Raw genomic sequence first — 19,661 nt, 5'->3', positions numbered from 1 at the left:
TGGATACTTAAGAATGTATTTTCAGGATTAGAGCATATAAATACCTGTTTCTTCAAACCACTTGCAGAATCTGTACTGTTCAGCAATTAAAAAAGTGTTGTGTACAAATAGATTTGCAGTTTTTTTTTTCCTTTTGGGAGAATGATGATTAAAATGTTATGTGCAGTGTAAGCAATACATATATATTACAATTAATGCAACATTGTAGTAGTAATAGTAGTAGGTCCTAGCTATGGGGAGCCTAAATCGTTACATGGTATATGTTTTTTCAGCTGGTTGAGATGCTGTTGTTAAGCAGCTGATATGGTGTCTCAGGTGGTTGCTAAGTAGTTGCTAGTTTACTAGGATCATAAACACAAAAGAGTTGGGGCAGTGTTGATATCTTAAACTGCAGGATGAGTTACCGGAAAATGCAGCAGAGAATTTACATGGAAGACTATGAGAACAATAGCAATAGAAGCTTGTTAGGTTGCATTATTTCAACTTTGAGGTAGTTAAGACATAAAGTGAGTTTCCTGCATCGTTTCAAAATGTTGGTGTTTTTATTAGCAATATTTTGAAAGTGGGGGGTGGGGGTCATTGGTGATTTTACAGTTAAAAAATAAAATAAAATCAGACAATCAGACAATGTGTTTTGAGAAAAAAAGATCCTCTGTTGTGTCTCAATAAAGCTGGAAGAAGTCACTTAACATAGTTTTAACATGTCTTTCTTGATCCTGCTTGATCCATAATGATGTTATCTGATTTGACTGATATATGCAACAGTGCAATAACAGTATACACTGTAAATAACAAAGCTGTTGCTATGTGTAAGTAACAGTATCTAGTTTGATTTGGCAATGTGTGTCTGGTTGTAGGTCTAAAAACCTTCAAGAACCTTTAAAATGAGTTCATCTGATGACGCTGATGACACTGAAAAGAATAAAAGGTAGGTAAATGTGTAAAATGCTCACCTTCGTGAAAGTAATTAATACAACTGATGATTCCACTGATAATGTCCTGCACAAAACTGGCACATTGGGTTTTGAATGTGGTAGATTACATAGACTGTTTGATTATTTTATGTAAACAATTCATCTGTTTTCCAAGAATTTCAGAACAGAGTTCAGATTCACCTGAGCCCAGCTGTGTGTCTTTCAAGAGTAAGCAGTCAATGGGAATTCCAATTATATTCTCTTCAGAAGAAAGGTGAGGAACAGGTTTCGGTTGAGTTTTGAGTTAGATGAGCAACATGTAGAAGAGTTATTTTGCTATTCAACAATGTGAAATAATTTAGGACAAATCTGCACTGTATTTGAATTTGGTCAATTTTAAAAAGAGAGATCAGATTCTCCTTAACTAAGCTGTGTGTCAATGAAGAGTGACTAGTCAATGAGTATCCCAATTAAATTCAGAGGAAAGGCTTTTTAGAGAGCAGCTAACTTGTAGCAAATCACTTTGTCAGAATTTTATTTGGGTGTATATAAAGATTCCAGAAAGAACTACAAAACCAGAGAAAGAATGTGTGTGTTTTAAAAGGCAGTAGAAGGTTTATAGCATTATATTAAGAATACAGTACAAACATTAATATAATTGAGATATGACAAATTAAGCAGAATGTCAAGATGCCATAAACTTTTGTAATCCCTGTTCCTTTATGTAAATTCTTAAAAAAAAAAAAAAACTAGTTGTTGGACTGGTTTGCTGTTTTAAAGATGAAGACAGAAGGACAGACATGCTAAGGAATCTAAATTTTTGTGTTAAAAAAAACTTGTATTGTCAAAATGGCAACCTTACAGTAGAGGGAAAAAAGCTTGTTAACTTTCAATGGAAGTCAATGTGAACAGATTTTATTCCAACTCATTTTGAAGAAATTCTATTGGTCCATTCATCAATTTCTGACTCTGTGTATAGAACAACTCTATATTCAATAGATTCAATTGATGATGAAACTGTTGTAAAAAAACAAGGACAGTGGTAAAACACTAATGCATACAAGAAACTGCACCTCTCTGGTAACTTGTCAAAACTGAAACATAGACTTGTTGGTTTTTATTTAGTCTGATTCAAAAAGAGAGATCAGATTCAAAAGAGCCCAGCTGTGTGTCAGTGCAGAGTGACCAGTCAATGGGTATTCCAGTTAACATCAGTGACTCTGACGCGAGGTGAGATTTTAAAACACTAATCATGCTGTAATGTGTTACATGTCTGTTCGTATACCTATGCAGCGGAATCTCTATAATTCAGTGAAGTTATTCATTGTTTCTCTTGTTGTTTTAAGAGTCTTGCAGAGTGTATCAAAGCAGTCGAGTGGATTTCATTTGGATGCCATATTCAAGGTGTACGTAGCATAGTACCTAATATTAACATGTTAACAAAGAACACAAAAGTTTCACTAAATATTTTCAGCAAAAACATTTTTGCATCTGATCACCAACTGCTGTATGAAAACAGTCCATTTCTGCTTGCAACTATGTATCTTGTATCTGTTCATTTTAATTTGAAAAAAAAAGGACTGATCATAACCATAAAGTCATAAAAGAAACGCATTAGAAAATCAAGTGTAAATTTACTTTGATCATAGAAAATAAGAACAATGCTAACTGTCTTTTTATATCTGGCAAGTTGTATCATGATGTGTTTGAATTTGTTTTTGTCATGTGACATTGTATGTCCTGCAATGTGACTATTGTGCATGTGCAATGATATATTGTGCAGCCCTATCTGTGAGTGACAAGTATGTGAAGTATGTGAATCTTTGCTTTCAGCATCTGGTGTGACCCCCTTGTGCAGCAATACCTGCAACTAAACGCTTCCAGCAACTGTTGATTACTTCAGCACATCAGATTGGAGGAATTTTAGCCCATTTCTCTGTACAAACCATGATACCACCACAGTGTTTCACAGAGGGGATAAGGGTTTTATGCTGGAATACAGTGTTTTTCCTTTCTCCAAATGTAATGCTTCCCATTTAAACCAGAAAGATGTATTTTGGTCTTTCACAAAACATTGTTCCAATAGCCTTCTGGCTTGTTAAGGTGATCTTTAGCAAACTGCAGATGGACAGTATACTCTCTGGAGAGCAGCAGCTTTCTACTTGCAACCCTGCCATGTACACCATTGCTTTTCATTGCTCTCCTAATGATGGACTCATGATCATTAACATTAGCCAATGTGAGAAAGACATTAGAAGTTACCTTGGGTTTCTTTCTGAACTCAAAGGTTGTTACACTCCTTGCTCTTGGTGTGATCTTTGTTGGTCGACCACTCCTAAAAGGTAATAATTGTCTTGAATATCCTCCATTTGTACAAAATCTGTCTGACGATGAATAGGTGGAGTATAAACTCTTTAAAGGTGGTTTTGTAACCTTTTCCAGCCTGATAAGCATCGGCTCTTTTTGATTCAAGCTCTTCTGCAATGATTCACTTCCACAAACATAATGATCAGACTTTGATAGATCCCTGTTCCTTAAATAAAACAGGGCACCCACTCACACCTGATTGTCATCCTTTTGGCTGAAATGAAAAAAATATGATGAAGTCATTATATATTTGTGTCTCATTTGTTTGATTTGGTTCTCCTTGTCTGCTTTTAGGACTTTTTAGGAAAATCTGATTTAGGTGAAGTTTATGCAGAAATGTAGAAAGTTCTAAAGAACTCGTAAGAACCACCTTATACTCAATGTATGTCTTAGTTTTTTTGTGGGTTTTATTTGTGGACAAAATATTAGTTTCTCCAGACGAGTCTTTGTTAACATTATACATCTGGAATACATTTTACTTGTTTACTGTTTAAATACACATGAAAGTTCATGTGCATTTATTCAGATTTGACCCCTGTAAAACTCTGTATGGCTAGTAACTGATGAATGTATTGTGTATGTTTGGTTTATTGTATTGTTTAGGAGCTGGAGCATAAAATCTTCTGTCTGATGAAGAATGAGCTGAACAAGTTCAAAGGATTATTGAGTCGAGATGATCCAGCCTGCACTGAAAGAGAAGCGGAGGATAAGGAGGATCTGAGGTGTCCTAGACAGAAAGTGCTGAAGATCACACTGCACTTCTTAAGGAGCATGAACCAGACAAATCTTGCTAACACACTACAGACCAGTAAGTTTGTGCTCCCCTAAATTTAAGATTGATATAAATTACATGGTGTAGGTGATATGTTTTGTGTGACGTGGATCCTGATTTTGTTTGTGTTTCTGTGTTTTCTTCACATGGATAGTTTTAATGATTTTCATGTGATCATTGCCTTGTTCATGGTAGTTCTGAAAATTAAAATCAAATAAAATTACTTATGTAATTATGTTTTCCTGTTCATTAGAAGTGCCCCCTGCATATCAACAGAAGTTTAAATCTGGAATGCAGAAGAAATTTCATATAATTCATGAAGGAATCTCAAAGCAAGAGGCTTCAACCCTTCTAAACATGATCTACACAGAGCTCTACATCACAGAGGGCAGAAGTGGAGAAGTTAATAGTGAACATGAGGTGAGACAGATTGAAGAAGCCTCCAGAAAGCCAGCAACAGTAGATACACCGATCAAATTCAATGACATTTTTAAACCCTTACCAGGACAAGACAAATCCATCAGAACTGTATTGACTAAAGGCATTGCTGGAATTGGAAAAACAGTGTCGGTACAGAAGGTCATTTTGGACTGGGCCGAAGGGAAAGCAAATCAGGAAGTGCACTTTGTTTTTCCACTTCCCTTTCGGGAGTTAAATTTGATGAAGGGGAAAAGCCTTAGTTTGATGGACCTTCTCTGTTACTTTTTCAGTGAAACAAAACCACTAAAACTAAAAGGATGATCTCAATACAGAATCATGTTCATCTTTGATGTTCTGGATGAGTGTCAACTTCCCCTAGATTTCCAGAACAATGCAAACTTACAGGATGTAACTGAGTCAGCCTCAGTGGATGTGCTGCCAACAAACCTAATCAGGGGGAATCTACTCCCCTCTTCTCTCATCTGGATAACCTCTCGACCTGCAGCAGCTTTGAGGTTTGAGGTTTCAATGACCCTCAGAAAGAAGAATACTTCAGAAAGAGAATCAGCAATCAGAGCATGGCTGACAAAATCATCTCACACATGAAGGCCTCAAGAAGCCTCTACACACACACTGTTTTAGAGAGAATGTTGGGTGAAGCAGAGACTGGGGAGATCCCAAAGACTCTGACACAAATGTTCACACATTTCTTAATCTTTCAGACCAAGCATAGGACACAGAAATACATTGGAAGGAGTGACCCTGATCTTGACCAGATCAGAGAGAGTATTCTTGCACTGGGAAAACTTGCTTTTCATCAGCTTATGAAGGTAAATCTGATTTTTTACGGAGAAGACCTGAAAGAATGTGACCTTGATGTTAAAGAAGCTTCTGTGTACTCAGGGATTTGTACCCAAATCTTCATAGAGGAGTTTACACATCTCGCAGCGCTTTATGCATTTCTCTCCTTCATCAACAACAGCGTTTCAGAAGAGCAAACTCTTGAGGTCTTTGGTTTCCCCAAAAATACAACAATGTCTGACTTTCTGAAGAGTGCAGTGGATAAGGCTTTGCAGAGTCAGAATGGACACTTGGACTTGTTCCTCCGTTTCCTTCTGGGCCTGTCAGTGAAGTCCAATCAAACTCTCTTACAAGGTCTGTTCACACAGAAACAAAGCCACAGAAATGAGGAAATCATCAAATATATAATGGAGAAGATCAAGATGAAACAAAATTCAGAGAAATGTATCAATCTCTTTCACTGCCTGAATGAACTAAATGAGAATAAATTGATGCAGGAAGTACAGAAATACCTGAGCAGAAGTCAGAGTCATTGCCTCCATGGACTCAAGCTCTCTCCTGCTCAGTGGTCAGCTTTGGTGTTTGTGATTCTGAGCTCAGAAGACAAGCTGGAAGAGTTTAACCTGCTGAAATACGAAACATCAGAAGAATGTTTGCTGAAGTTGTTGCCAGTGGTTAAGGCATCCAAGAAAGCCTTGTAAATGTTTTTGTTCCATACTGCTGGGGTGCCTAATTCTGGTCCTAATGATCTACCAACCTGCAGAGTTTAGCTTTGACTAAGGCTACCCGATACTGACCTTGACAAATGTATATTTTTTTGTGATTATTATTGCGATATTTAAAAATACAGGAAAAGTGATCCAGAGATCCAACATACAATGATATTAGTAATGCACGCTGTGCATCCAGATCTTGAGCTGATATAATACGCCTCTGGGAGATATGTACTGGAAAATGAGAACATTGCAAATTTTTCTTTTACAGCAAAAAGCTTGAAGCTTGTAGCTAGTGTTAATGTCCTGCGATGTGACTATTGTAAATGCACACATTGCGATAATAAGGCTGAAATAAAGTATGCTGCAGCTCTCTTAAATATCTCTCTTAAGAGCTTTCAAATGTAAGCATTCAGTCCTTCGACTGTGTTTTAGATAGGCCTGTTGGTCTGACAGTGGGTCTTAATAAATATAGTCATTGAAAAAAAGCCCTGACTTACAATCTAGATTTAACATTTAGGTATTAATAAGGCCAGTGCAGTAAATGGTGCTTCCAAATGTGTGTAAACATAGAAAACCTCTACATAGTCATTTCATCTTTAAAGTATCCCAAACAAAAATGCATTAATTAAGATAAAGAAGATAAAGAAGAGGAAATGTCATGTCAAAATTTGACTTTTTAATTTAATAATTTTTTTAAGGTTTTTTTTTAGGTGCAGAATGAGTATACAATTTACATATTTTTTTACAATTACAATTTACATCCATTTACATCTAATAGGAAAAACATATTGAAAGAAAAATGTAGAGAATTTGGTGCACATTAATTGATTTTGGGGTGTTTCCTGAAATAAACACAGTCAAGATTATACATACAGGGTTAATAATATACACACAACACACCTAACAGTTGCTTAAATGTTGTATTTTGACAACACAGTTTTGTTAACCATCAACAAGCTCAGTAAGAATTCTAGTTGGGTATTTGGCCACTCATTTTGAAAGTATTGATAGAATTCGATAATTTTTTATCCAGATGTTTTTTGGAATGGATCTGACTTTTAATCACAGTAACCACAGGACACATTCCTAACTTGTGTAAACCTACAAGCATCCTTCTCAGATCTGAAGTGAGCTCTTTGGACTTTCCAGTTATAGTGTGTGTTGGTCAATCCAATGAGTACTGTAAAACAACCCCCCTAAAAAAAAGTCCCTACAAAAGTTGTATGTTTGTTTTGTAAATCATTTCTGAGATACAGTTAAGTTTTAAACCTTTAGTTGAATTTCACAGTTTTTCCATAAAACTCTTAAAATTGTAAGGCAGTAATGAAGGTCTTGGCGCCACTCTTTAAAGTCTGTAGGAGTTGTCACAGTAAACAAATCAATATACAAGTCTAACATTTTGTGAAACTTTGAGATGGATTTATCCTGGTCCATATTGACTGTGGATAAATGTGAATCATTGTTCTCTTCTTTACAGGCTGTTTGACTGCAGCATTGCAGAGAAGGGCTGTGCTTCTCTGGTTTCAGCTCTGAAGTCGAACACACATGAGAGAACTGGACCTGGAGTGAAGCTGGTCTGTAATTTATTGGAGGATTCACATTGTAAACTAGAGACACTAAAGTAAGTCTCTTGATGTTTTCTCCAGTGTGAAAAAGAACAGTACCCGGTTCTGGATAGAGTAAATGAAGTCAAGACTATGATTTAAAAGAATTAAGAATATATTTTTCTCTGCAGGTTGCATGACACCCACATTACAGAGGATGGGAATCTTGCTCTGGCATCAGCTTTGATAGCAAACCCCTCACACTTGAGAGAGCTTGACTTAAGCTGGAATGAACCTGGATGGGAGAAAATGGGAGTGGAGCTGCTTTCTGCCTTAGTGGAGGATAAAAACTCTGCATTAAAGAGACTTGAGTGAGTTATTTGCATTATGAAATTCAATATTAAAAAGCTTAAAATGCAGATAGGTCCCCTGAAACAAATGTTTGCAGTGAAAAGCCTCCTAGTCATTAATAGGCATCCAGAAAGGACTGAAAGGTATAAAAGATATAAGGAGTAAATTTGTATGTTATTGGTCATTTCTACTAGAACAACTACATTGTATTATACAATTACGTTGCTGGATTTAAATATTTAGTAGTAAATTATTTATCACATTTATTTGCCAGAGACAGAACTATTGAAGTGGTGGCTTGTTAAATAGTTTTTAGCAGGTTTTAATGTGACATTAAAGCAAAAATCGAATTTACCCTGTTTTGCAATTACAGTAGAATATATTTGTGATTGTTTGTTTGAAGTTTGCTCCTATTGTTGTATACTGGAGCTATAAGGCTGTAGTTTGCCGGACATATATAGCCACCTGTTTATCATCATGCTGATACCACGTACTTGCCCCAAACATTGGGTTGTTTAGTAATCACAAACAGTCTTTTTTGGGACTTCCAGGCCCAAAAACAATTGATATGTTATTACTGTTACTCAAAAGCATTGTATCTCCAAGATAGCAACTTTAAGAAATCAATGGGGACAGATTTTGGAGAATGTCTGTTGGTCTATTAGTCATGGGATTTTGAGAAAGTGTTAAGAGCTACTGCCAGATTCACATTTTTAAAAAGTAAAAAAACAAAAAACAAAAATGGAGATACAAGGTTTTTGCATGACAGTGACTAAAAGTTCTAGTAAAAGTTATATGTTGCCTTGAAGTTAAAGGTTATATAAAGAGAATGATTCTTAGCTTATATAAATGTCTGTGTGGCTGATGTCTAATTATCTTGTTCTATTTTCATTACATAATCTGTGATTTGAGCCTCAAGTTCAGTGAAGATGATGTCTATCAAAAGACACACAAATACTCTCTTGGCAATCCATCCAACATTCTTTGATGATTTATCTATTCTTTCTTCAAAAGCAGCAGTTATGGAGGAGATGGAAAAGTAACTGCTTTCTACCGTTTTGCTTAGTGAAAAAATAGATGTGTCTAAAGCTTCTTGAAAGAGTTCAGTGCAGGTAGGTAGAGTTCAGTTCTTAGTCTCAAGAGTTTCCTCAGTTCTTCAACAGGCAGTTGGCATGCTGAATAGTCGCCTGGATTTCTGAAGTACCAAGCTTGAGGAGCTTGTTAGTCATGGGAACTCGGAGTGTAATTCTTTTCATGGAAGAAGGAACACAACATAGGCAGCAGGTGCATGAGGAAGAACAAAGATTTGGTTACCTACACTGACTACCATACGTAAGCGCCATTCCTGAACCATAAGGAAAGGTCTTCCACATGGTAAAGATGTGTTTGTTCAGTGCCTAAAGCAGACCAGTAAAGAGTCTTACCATGTCTAATTCATAAATAAGAAAGGAAATGCAGAATGTCATGGATAGAGTAAGGATTTAAACTACCTGATGTTGATGTGTTTGTCAGAGGACTTGTAAGGGTCTTGTTTTTAGCGAAGGATCTTTGTGTTTACATGTATGGTTAATGGAGAAGGTTGTCGAGCTCCAAGAAAGCAGATTAGTACATTAGTACTCAGTCCTTAAAGGCCATGAGTTACTTCTATCTAAGACTGAAATCATAGCATTACTAATAATGAGACATTAATGAGACATTTCCAACTTGTGTTAGAGTGTTTGTTTATACATTAAAGTTAAGCAGAAAATGTTGTGAGGGAGAAAACTGATTGATTTATAGGTTGCTGATCCCACACTGATCCCCCATCGTGGGAAAATACTTAATAAAGTCTCATACAATTCCAGGTTAGGAGGTCATGTAGATGTTGGCAGCCATGTAGCTAATATAATGAATAAAAGTGGATAGGAATGTGATGGTTGCTTTGTCAATTAGGGTTAATATTCTCAATTAGGATAAGTAGTCTCAGTGTAGTATCCATTGGTGTCAACCTATATGGTTCACCCATATAAAAACACATGAAAGAATATTTGTGATATGCTGGGTAGAGGAAATCTAGTCTAACATTGGATCCCCTGTCAGGTCATTGGCAAGTATAACCTGACTGTTCTCTCTCTCTCTCTCTCTCTCTCTCTCTCTCTCTCGCTTGCTCTCTCTCTATCTCTCTCTCTGAATGCTTTCACTGTGCTGCATGAGAGGAACTGATGAAGTGTCCCAATAATATGCTTAAAACAGAAAAAAATAAAGTTTGTATTCTAGATGAAGTCATTGTATATTGCTAATAATTTAATGTAAGAAATGCACAATGAGTTTGTACAGTTTTGAGGCAGTTTATATTAGGTTTACTGTCTCTAGAGATTATGAGTGTCACAGTACCTTGGGCAAAACTTGGTTTTCATAATTTCATATATTTTAATATCAGAGCTGTATACAGTATTTAAACCCATAACTTAAACTTACTTGAACGTGGAAAAGTAAAAGTTAAATAAAACACTAAACCAACACAATAGAATGAAATTGATCTAATAAAGGAGCTAAATATTAATGATTAAAATTGAACTAGAAAGAAAGTTCCTTTCCTCGCTTATAGACTTAAGAAGAATTAAAAATGAATGTGTAATTACTCAACCAAAACATTACTTGACTACATGGACCTGAGTAAAGGCAACTAGTTTCAACCTACGCCTGGTTTATATGATCCTATTAAAATACCTATAAGAAACTAAAGAGGCTCCATCTCCAATGGCTCCGTATTCCCTACTCCCTAGTGCACTATATGAGTTACGGCCTTCTGGCTTCTACCTTCAAAAGAACGTATTATTATATGCAGGGAATCGTGCTGATACCAGATGATCTCTTAGATAGACATGTTATGGGCCGTTATGGTGTATTGTCCGATATTTTATAACCTACGTAGTGCACTAGGTAGGGAATAGGTTACCATTTGGGATTCGGCCCGAGTTAGGCGTCCCTCTCCCGGTCGTGTGTGTGTGTGTGTGCGCGTGCGCGTGCGCGTGTTTATTTCAATGGGCGGACAGTAATGTCAGTGCTTGGCCCCGTGGGATTGTTTTGAATTGTTCTTCAATTAAAAAGCAAGAAAGGGAAAAGGAGAACCATGTCCGAAGAAATTGAAGACCCAAAGACTTTGGAGACGGCGGTCGAGGACCAGAGAGTGAGTTGGATTGATCGAGGGAAGAGAAAAACTCCGGAGTGCCGGACCTGCTGTTCCCCCCGTTAGCCAGCCTGCGCTAGCTTAGCTGTAGCTAGCTAACCAGCGCTAGCTTTTTCAAAATGACAGCTTAGCTAAGCTAACGGCACGGCTGCCTCGTATTTAAACAAAACACTCGTCTTTAAGATAGTTATAAGGGGCTGTATTCAAATCTGACGCGTTACTTGAGCTCGGGTGGTTTATTGATGTAGCTGTTTGCTAATCAGTAGCGCGCAAAGCTGGCTAACCACCCGGGCTGTGTCTCAAATCGACGACGTCGTTTACATAGTACACCGAATTTAGCCAGCTAGTCATTTTCTAGGGTTTCCAAAATATCCAAGCGCACTGCTGAATTCGTCTGCACCAGCTCTGCCTACAATTCACCATGAAATGTGGAAGATAATCTGACTGAAGCCCTGACCATTAATATCTAGAAACGCAGCTAGTGCTAGTGCTAGCGCTACCGTTCCCTCGATGTGGCGCTAGCTAACTAGCTATAGCTAACTAATAAAATACAGCTAGTCGCGGTTTAATAAGTCGGCCCTGAACTTAACAAATATTGTTTTCGATGTAATAATAAACCATTTCCTCACTTTAATAAATGGTTCTCCTCTTCTCCTCGTTTCTCAAATTAGTACATTTAGCTAGCTATATATTTATCCATTTATGGTAGACGATTTTGCTGGCTGGTAAACTTAGGGAACAATTGAGGAAAGAGTTTATTACATTGAAATAATGTATTTAATTAAGGGAACAGATTTCTACCTTCATATCTGCAGTTAACTTCCACTGTTTTAATGACCGATTCAGGTCACTTCAGTTCTAGGGAGCGAGGGGTCGATATGAGACGGGGCCCTGGCGGTCTGCAATTCGCCCCAGCCGGGCTGAAGAGAGGAAAGAAAACTCATCGGTTAAACCAGTCGGAGTTTACACGACTGTTGCTAGCTAATATAGTGGGAAGGTATTTCATCATATAGCTACACTTAAAGACGGTCACCAGCAGCACCACCAGCACCAGCAGCAGCTGTAAAATCCTGCTTAGCCTGATATGCTAGCTGCGTTAGCCTAGCATATGTTAGCTAGCATTTCCTAGGCCCAAGTATCTGAACATGTAGTGCTCCACACATTCTTCATTTCAGCTCATAACGATCATTATCACCGTGCATATGAGTCCGTGATCATTGGCTCTGTTTATATTCGAGGGCTAGTTTTGCAAAGTCGTAGCGGGTGTCCACATTTCCCGATGATCCATGTGGATTTGCATAAAATAGCTCAGACGTACTGGAAAACTGAGTCACCATTTTTTCTAGTGCGTTTTCCCAGTTAGGGTGATGTCCTGGAGGAAAGTTTTCTCTGCGAGTTTGGTATTTTCAGTCATTTGACTGTTCCCTGTGGTTGTGTTAGACATGCACTGTATGTCCAAATATTTGTGGACACCCCTTCTATTAAGTGCATTCAGCTACTTTACATTCCACCCATTGCTGACACAGATGTGCAAATGGACACCCGGAGTCTCCAATCTCCAGTATCTAGTAGAAAGCCTTCCCTGGACAGCAGAGACAGTTACTCCAACAAAAGCAGAATATACTTAAATTTCCTTTATTTCAGGAGAAACAATGAATGAGCAGGTGTCTCAATACTTTTGTCCACATAATGGTGGTTGGAAAGGTGATGTCTACTCTGATTGAGTTTACTGAGGGATTTCCCTGTTGTAGCTGTATTGATTCCTGTCAATACAGCTACAACATGTATTGATTCCTGAGTGGTTTGGTGTAAAATGTCAGCGTAGGAAAGTACTGTCTAATGGGTGTCTTCAACACACATCTAGCCCCTTCTTATACTATCCAAACACACCAGTGATTGAGTGACTGAGCTTAACATGAACGTTGATCTGTAATTGGATCCTGAAATAGTGGAAAATTGTTTTGCTGTAGGTTTAACATTTCCATACACTGATTTTTCAGTACTCTACTGAAATTACGCCATTAGCAAAAACTCAGATGTATGTCTGGAGATGTCAGTTCTTTAAAGGTCCTAAAATTAATATCTTCTCAGGATGTGGAGAATAAGGTGATCTGTCCTGAGAGGTCAGAGGAGGCCAAACTCAAGGCCAAGTATCCACACCTGAGTGGAAAAGCGGGAGGCTCCGACCTGCTCAGGAAAAGACTGCAGAAGGGGGTGAGCATCTCTCTCTCTCTCTCTCTCTCTCTCTCTCTCTCTCTCTCTCTCTCTCTCGTTCTCGTTCTCATATTAATGTTCTATTATATTAGTCCCTATACATGGGTGGTGATGAGGGCTCGGTGTCAAAATTCAATACTTCAATAATATTCATAAAATTTTATATTGTTGAGTCACAGTGTTCCAGTTATCAATTTTCGATACCTAATAAAATGATAATCATGTTTATTCCAAACTAGAGTGCTGCCTGGCTGTGTAAATTATATCCATATCCATATCCTTCATTTTTTAGCTCTTGGTTTATTCCTCAGTCCGTCGGTCAGTAAATACACCCACCTCCAGCGGCTCTTACTCAATGCTGCTTTAAGCTGCACCGACTTTTCTTCTGTACACACATCTTTCTGTGACTGGTTCTCTCTCTTTCTCTTTGTCAATGTTCCTCATAAACTCATAATGCTGTCACCTAGTAATATATATTCAGTCATAAACTGCTAGATAAAGCTTTGTGTTGTGAACTGGGCACTGACCCCAAAAGAGGCATTCAGTATTGTACAAACAGTAGAACATCATGTGAGTCACCATCCTGTAGTGAATATAAACATGTTTGTTAAGGACATTTCCTTTAGGGTTGTAATACTGTTTCTGAATTGGCTGAGCAATATCAGTTTAAGTGATTTGCGGTTTGTTCTTAGCATTTTGGTGACGCTTTCAAACAACAATACTTCCCTTTTAAAGAGTGAAATATCTGAATCTCACAATTGCCTGTTCTCAGATCATGGAAAACTGATTTTGCTCTGTTTAAGTAAAGTAAAGAAAGTATACATGTAGTAGGGCCGCACAGTATACTGTTTCAGCATGGTCATTGCTTTGTATACAGATGCAGTGGTAACCTTGCCGGACATGCAGTGCCACATAATGCAATTTAAATCATGCACCTCATACAACAACTTGCTTGATACAGAGGGGAAATTCACATTGTTTTCTGCACATTTTCCATGACATATCTAATGAAATTATTTCTGCCAAATATTTGAATCACAGCATTTTATCATTGAGTTCTGGAAAATTCTAGTGTAAATTCTTGTTTTCTAATACTGCAATATAAATTGAAGACCAAACAAAAATCAGTGTCTTATTTCCCCAATATTATAAGGCTTAACATGTAGTTTGTAAACACATGTTAAAGCTCCCCATTCCATCCAACCAACCTGTGCAATTTTGCTTTGTATGGTACTTTATACAACCAAATAAGCAGTTATACAGATATCTAGAAAAAAATTCAAAAGACATGAAACAAATAAGACATGTAACCCTAAGCTAAAGGTGACACTGCAAGAAAACCCTCCCTCAGAGCTGGAGGAAGAACCCTTAGAAGGAACCAAGGCTCTTGAGTGACCATCTTTCTCCCTAATATATATCATTTTTATTATTAATAAATGTTAGAGAAGTCAATAATAAAGGATAATGCTAAATAGGTCCCATCATATATCCAAATGGTGGTACATATGATGATCCAGAGATGTAGTTTGAGGGTGTGGAGTGTAGCAGGTGCTGGGAATGGAGGGTAAGTAACTGGTCTGGGGCAAGTAGAAGAAGACCCTGACGGTCAGTCAGTCATATTGTCCTATCATTACATTGTAAAAAGACCAAGTCTATTTGAAATGATACAGCAATTTGAGGTGAGTGTGAGACTGTTGGCATGATGCTAATCCGTGGGGTAGAGGCCTCCATTACGTATTAGCTCGTAGCTTCAAGCTAAAACTAAAGAAGAAGACATTACACACCAAAGTGTCTTGGTTGATCCACTTCTTTTGACATAAGGGGGGTGGGGGGGACTGGGAGTTTTTTTTTGACTATCTATTGACCCCACCATTTAACTCTTTTAGCAGCAAAAGTACTTTGACTCTGGCGATTACAACATGGCGAAGGCCAAGATCAAGAACAAGCAGCTGCCTGCAGCGCAGACGGAGAAGGCGGAGATAACAGGGGACCATATCCCAACGCCTCAGGACCTGCCCCAGAGGAAACCCTCTCTGGTGGCCAGCAAACTGGCTGGCTGACCTGCCCTGTCCACCAACGTCTGGCTCTCCGCAATGCAACATGCTGCTCTCTCTTTATTTTACTCATTGTCTGTCATGTTTAACACTCCATGCACTCTCAGAACAGATGTGTTAAAGTCTGCCTTTTTTAACCTTTATCTTTCTTTGCTGCACCTGGAGCGTGAGATTTATGATCAGGCAAGAATTTTCACACGTATGCCGATGAGGACAGTAAACCTGTTGGGTCAGAACACACTTATAATAGAGATCAGAGGGCAGTTGCTTTAGCGCCTGCCTGAAAAAAGGGTTTTTAACACGTCTGTATGTCTGATTTACGATGGCAGTTTTTACAGCTTTTACACCCCCCACTCGTGTGTTCATATTTGTAATACCAAGTGTTCTGATAACACGGCTTGTCCGATGTTTCTTCTGGACTAACACAAAATGTGTTAAAACAGTGGTGGTTCAAAAAGTGTGTTCATTAACACATCAGTTTTGAGAGTCCCTCCTCACTTTGTTTTTTGTTAACCCTGATTCATGTTCACTTTACCTCCGTCTGCAGAATACACTGAAGATAGAAGTATGCAGGTAGTCGTGCTGGACAGGGCATGGTGTTATTACAGTCAGTGGCTTGTGTGTGTGTGGGGGTGGTAGGGGGGGGTACAAAAGTCTTTATAAAGATTTATATGTGCAGTAGGTGATGTAGATGAAAGTGTACATATTTGCTTGTGTTGAGAGTTGAAGCGGTGAGGTTTAAAAACAACAAACAAAAAAAAAAAACAGCATTTTAGTGAAGTTTCATTTTATTGCACCATTCCCAAAGCTTACAAATGACTGGAGCCGTGTGCTTGAATGATTGATTGATTGAATACAGTGTCGTTTTCTGTATGTGAACATTTCAGCTTTAAAGACCCAAAATGGACCACAACTGCTGTTGAGCGTCCGTTTAAAAGGCATCTGGCACGGTTTCTGTAAGGCTGCTGTTGGCTCACCACTTTTGTCCCTAAAAATGGCCTTAACCAATCACGTTACTCTTGTAGACTTGTCATCGTTAACCTGAAGGCCAAACACGTGGTAAGGATGGGCGATATGGAAACGTTGGCTTTATACTGCAGTTTTTACAGAGGTTTGTGGACAAAATGCACCAGCATAACAGCAGTCATGTTTTAAAAAAGGTGTAAAAAATGATCTCTAATCAATGTTTACATAAATATGGTATTAAGGAAGAAACAGGAGTGCCGAATGTCATAATTGGTAAAATAAATATAAAATAATGGCATAATGGGCTGTCCAATCAGCTACCGGTCACTATGCAGTTCCTACAGACTGTTTTTTTTGGTTGTTGTTTACAGGCCCTGTAATTGGTCTAAATCTGTCTTCTCCTGTTGAGGGGTCACAGTAAAAAAAAAGTGTCCTGTAATGTATTGCATCACCAAAATAATGATGTATCGTCATATCGCCCACCCCTAACACCTGCTAACATGAGCTTCACAGCATGACCCAACTCGATTTGGAACACAGCCACAACAGGGGCTGGACCAGTTGCAGAAAGAACATGTCTCTCACTGGGGTCCTCTTTGTCAGTTTCATTAAGCACTACACACTAAACCGTTCTGGGCCAGGGTGCGCATGGGCATCGACTGCAGTCACTTTTGTGCCATTTGATTTGTAAATAAAATAGTTTTGCAAACCTGTGCATTCTCACTTTGTCCTTTTTCATTAACTGCATTTTTACTGATGATTTGATTACAGAAAGAGCCAGGTTTATGAGTAATGTTAATATTAATGGTCAATATATAATATTAATTAACATTATATTGCTGTGGAAGAGACCCCCAAGTCAATGTGACCTATAACAGAAAATTGGATGGGAAATTTAAGAAAGTTTTCATGTACTTGCATTTGCTACTATATGGAGTGTGAGGGTGTAATATTAAGTTAAGGTATTAGGAGATATAAGTATGTAATGGGACATGCTGTCGTCATCCTAGCTCACTGCCAAGATAGCATAATTGCAACAGACCCATTTCTGAACGTTTTGGGGACGTATTAAATATTCGAAATGGCTATTATGTTATTTTCTTAAATTTGTTCTTTTTTTTATTAAGTTTCAGGTTTATTTGTCATTTTCACAACATGTCAGGACAGTTATGCATTGAAATGCTTGTGGTGAGGCTCAGGTTGATGCTCTACAGGAGGACAAAACTACATATTAAAGTTATATAAAAATTATACAAACAAACACAAAATACAGAATATACAAAGATGGATCTGGAAATTCTTTGATATGTACATTTATGAGACAGGTATAGTCTGAGAGAGAGTGGAGCTAAATATGAATATGTATGTTTATTCCTGTTGTATAAAGTGACTTAGTGATGTTGTCCATAGCAGTGATATATAGAGTATTAATAATAAAGTGTCCGAGTGCAGAGGTGTTGGTGAAAGGTTCACAGCTTGTTCAGGAACCTGATGGCTTGTGGGTAGAAACTGTTCATTAGCCGGTTTGTTCTGGCCTGGATGCTGCGGTACCTCCTGCCTGATGGCAGTAAGGTGAACAGGCCGTGTAGCTGGGTGGCTACAGTCCAACCGGATCTTTTGGATATTCTATTATTATTATCTTCAGTTTTTAATATTTATCTAGACAAGTTAGTCATATGTTAAAGTCTTTTTCTTTCTGAGTAGTGGCTTCTTTGCAGCATTTGCCCATAAAGGCCTGATTCCCGCTGTCTCCTCTGATGCTGAGTGGAGTTGATGTTGATGTCTCTGCTACGACAACTCTAAAGCATTTATGTGGGCCCTGATCCGAGGTGCTGTTCATCTGAGGTTTCTGAGGCCTGCAGCTCTAACGAGCGCACACTCTGCAGCAGAGGTATCTCTTGGTTTTCCTTTCCTGGGGCGCTCCTCACGAGGACCAGTTTTATTATGGCATTTGATGGTTTTCGTGTCTGCACTTGAGGACATATTATAAGCTTCTAAAAATGTCTTGAGGTAATGATGATGAAACTCGTTTCTCTGTACTTAGTTGAGTAGTTGCCATATTATGGATTAGAGAAGGAGTCGAGTGGAGCTGTTCACTGAGCAGAACTGTGTCTCAGCCCGACCTCTGCTCAAACACAGTGAGAAGGCCAGCAGTTCCACAAATTAAGACACACCTGTTAACTGTTGCAAAGCTGTCATTAAAGCAAAACTAGTCTCCTTAGAAGAATCTAAAGTATAAAACTATACCTGCAAAAACTAAAGAGGTATCCAATTGTTATAATTCTTCAATTTACTTATTATTATTATTTATTGTTTTTTAAATTATTATTATTATGTTATTTTCTGCAGATTTATGCAGTAATGCAGGCTTGTAGACAGCTTTTTGATTGTACGCACAGTTTTTGCATAGCAACGCATTTTTGTGTTTTTATCCCATAGGAATGCATTGAAATCCGTCCACAAACTTTTCTAATGTCACATTTTGGAGCTACAGACATCAAATTTGGCAAAATCGTAGAACTTACTGTATTTTTATGCCTTTTTAAACCAATATCGTACCATATTGTTTTTGGTATTGTATTGGATGAGCTTTTAAACTAAAGTTTTGGCACCCCGCATTTTAGCCAAAAGTTTGTGGACATGTCTTGGGTGTGCTTTTGGACAAAAGTTTTCACACCCCACATTTTATCCGAAGGTTTATGGACACAGCTATGTAAGCCAAACATAATGGTTGAGCTTTTGGATCCTTTGGGCAAAAGTGTAGGCACCCCACTTTTTAGCCAAAGGTTTGTGGACACCGCTCTATTAGCCAAATGTATTGGATGAGATGAGCTTTTGGGCCAACCATCTTTTGGGCAAATGTTTTGGCATCCCACATTTTATCACATACATATTACCATAGCAACACCTTAGCAACCACCTAGCAACGGCTTAGCCACCAGCAATGATACCGCAGCAAAACATCATAGCAACCACCTGGGATACCACGGCAACCAGTGAGCACCACTTTAGCTGTGCAACCATTCTGCGTTTCCTGTTGGAAATGCCCTTTTCTAGTTCCATATGTGTTTCTTTATTGTTTTGATGATATTTCAATATAACAGTGTAGAAATTAATTAAAAATAAAAAATGATTGAATGAGGTGTGTCCAAACTTTTGACTTTTTTTTTTTTTTTTTTTTTTACAAACTGTTAGCCATTAAACTTTAGCAGAATTTGTACAAATTTGGTGGAGTGCTACTTTGAGTCTCCATGTTTCCCCAACTAATCCCTAACAGATCCCACACCAAGCAGCACCAAGACCTTGCTGTGCCCACCAGGGGGCAGCCTTGCCTCGTTTGAACCCCCCTCTTGGGCACCTCGTTGCACACAAA

The 19,661-nt window shown here is 38.1% G+C and overlaps 1 protein-coding gene across 1 annotated transcript; it reads left to right on the top strand.

Annotated features, from left to right (window-relative positions):
- Positions 1 to 10,883: 10,883 nt before the first annotated feature.
- On the top strand, positions 10,884 to 17,001 carry arpp19a (cAMP-regulated phosphoprotein 19a). The gene is made up of 3 exons (XM_072695547.1): positions 10,884 to 11,054; positions 13,146 to 13,268; positions 15,155 to 17,001. Exons 1-3 carry the CDS (start codon positions 10,998 to 11,000, stop codon positions 15,326 to 15,328), a joined length of 354 nt encoding a protein of 117 aa, XP_072551648.1. The 5' UTR covers positions 10,884 to 10,997; the 3' UTR covers positions 15,329 to 17,001.
- Positions 17,002 to 19,661: the final 2,660 nt, after the last annotated feature.

The sequence above is a fragment of the Salminus brasiliensis genome, chromosome 13, assembly GCF_030463535.1.
Source record: "Salminus brasiliensis chromosome 13, fSalBra1.hap2, whole genome shotgun sequence".
Classification (NCBI taxonomy): domain Eukaryota; kingdom Metazoa; phylum Chordata; class Actinopteri; order Characiformes; family Bryconidae; genus Salminus; species Salminus brasiliensis.
This window is presented reverse-complemented; position numbering and strand designations above follow the sequence as displayed.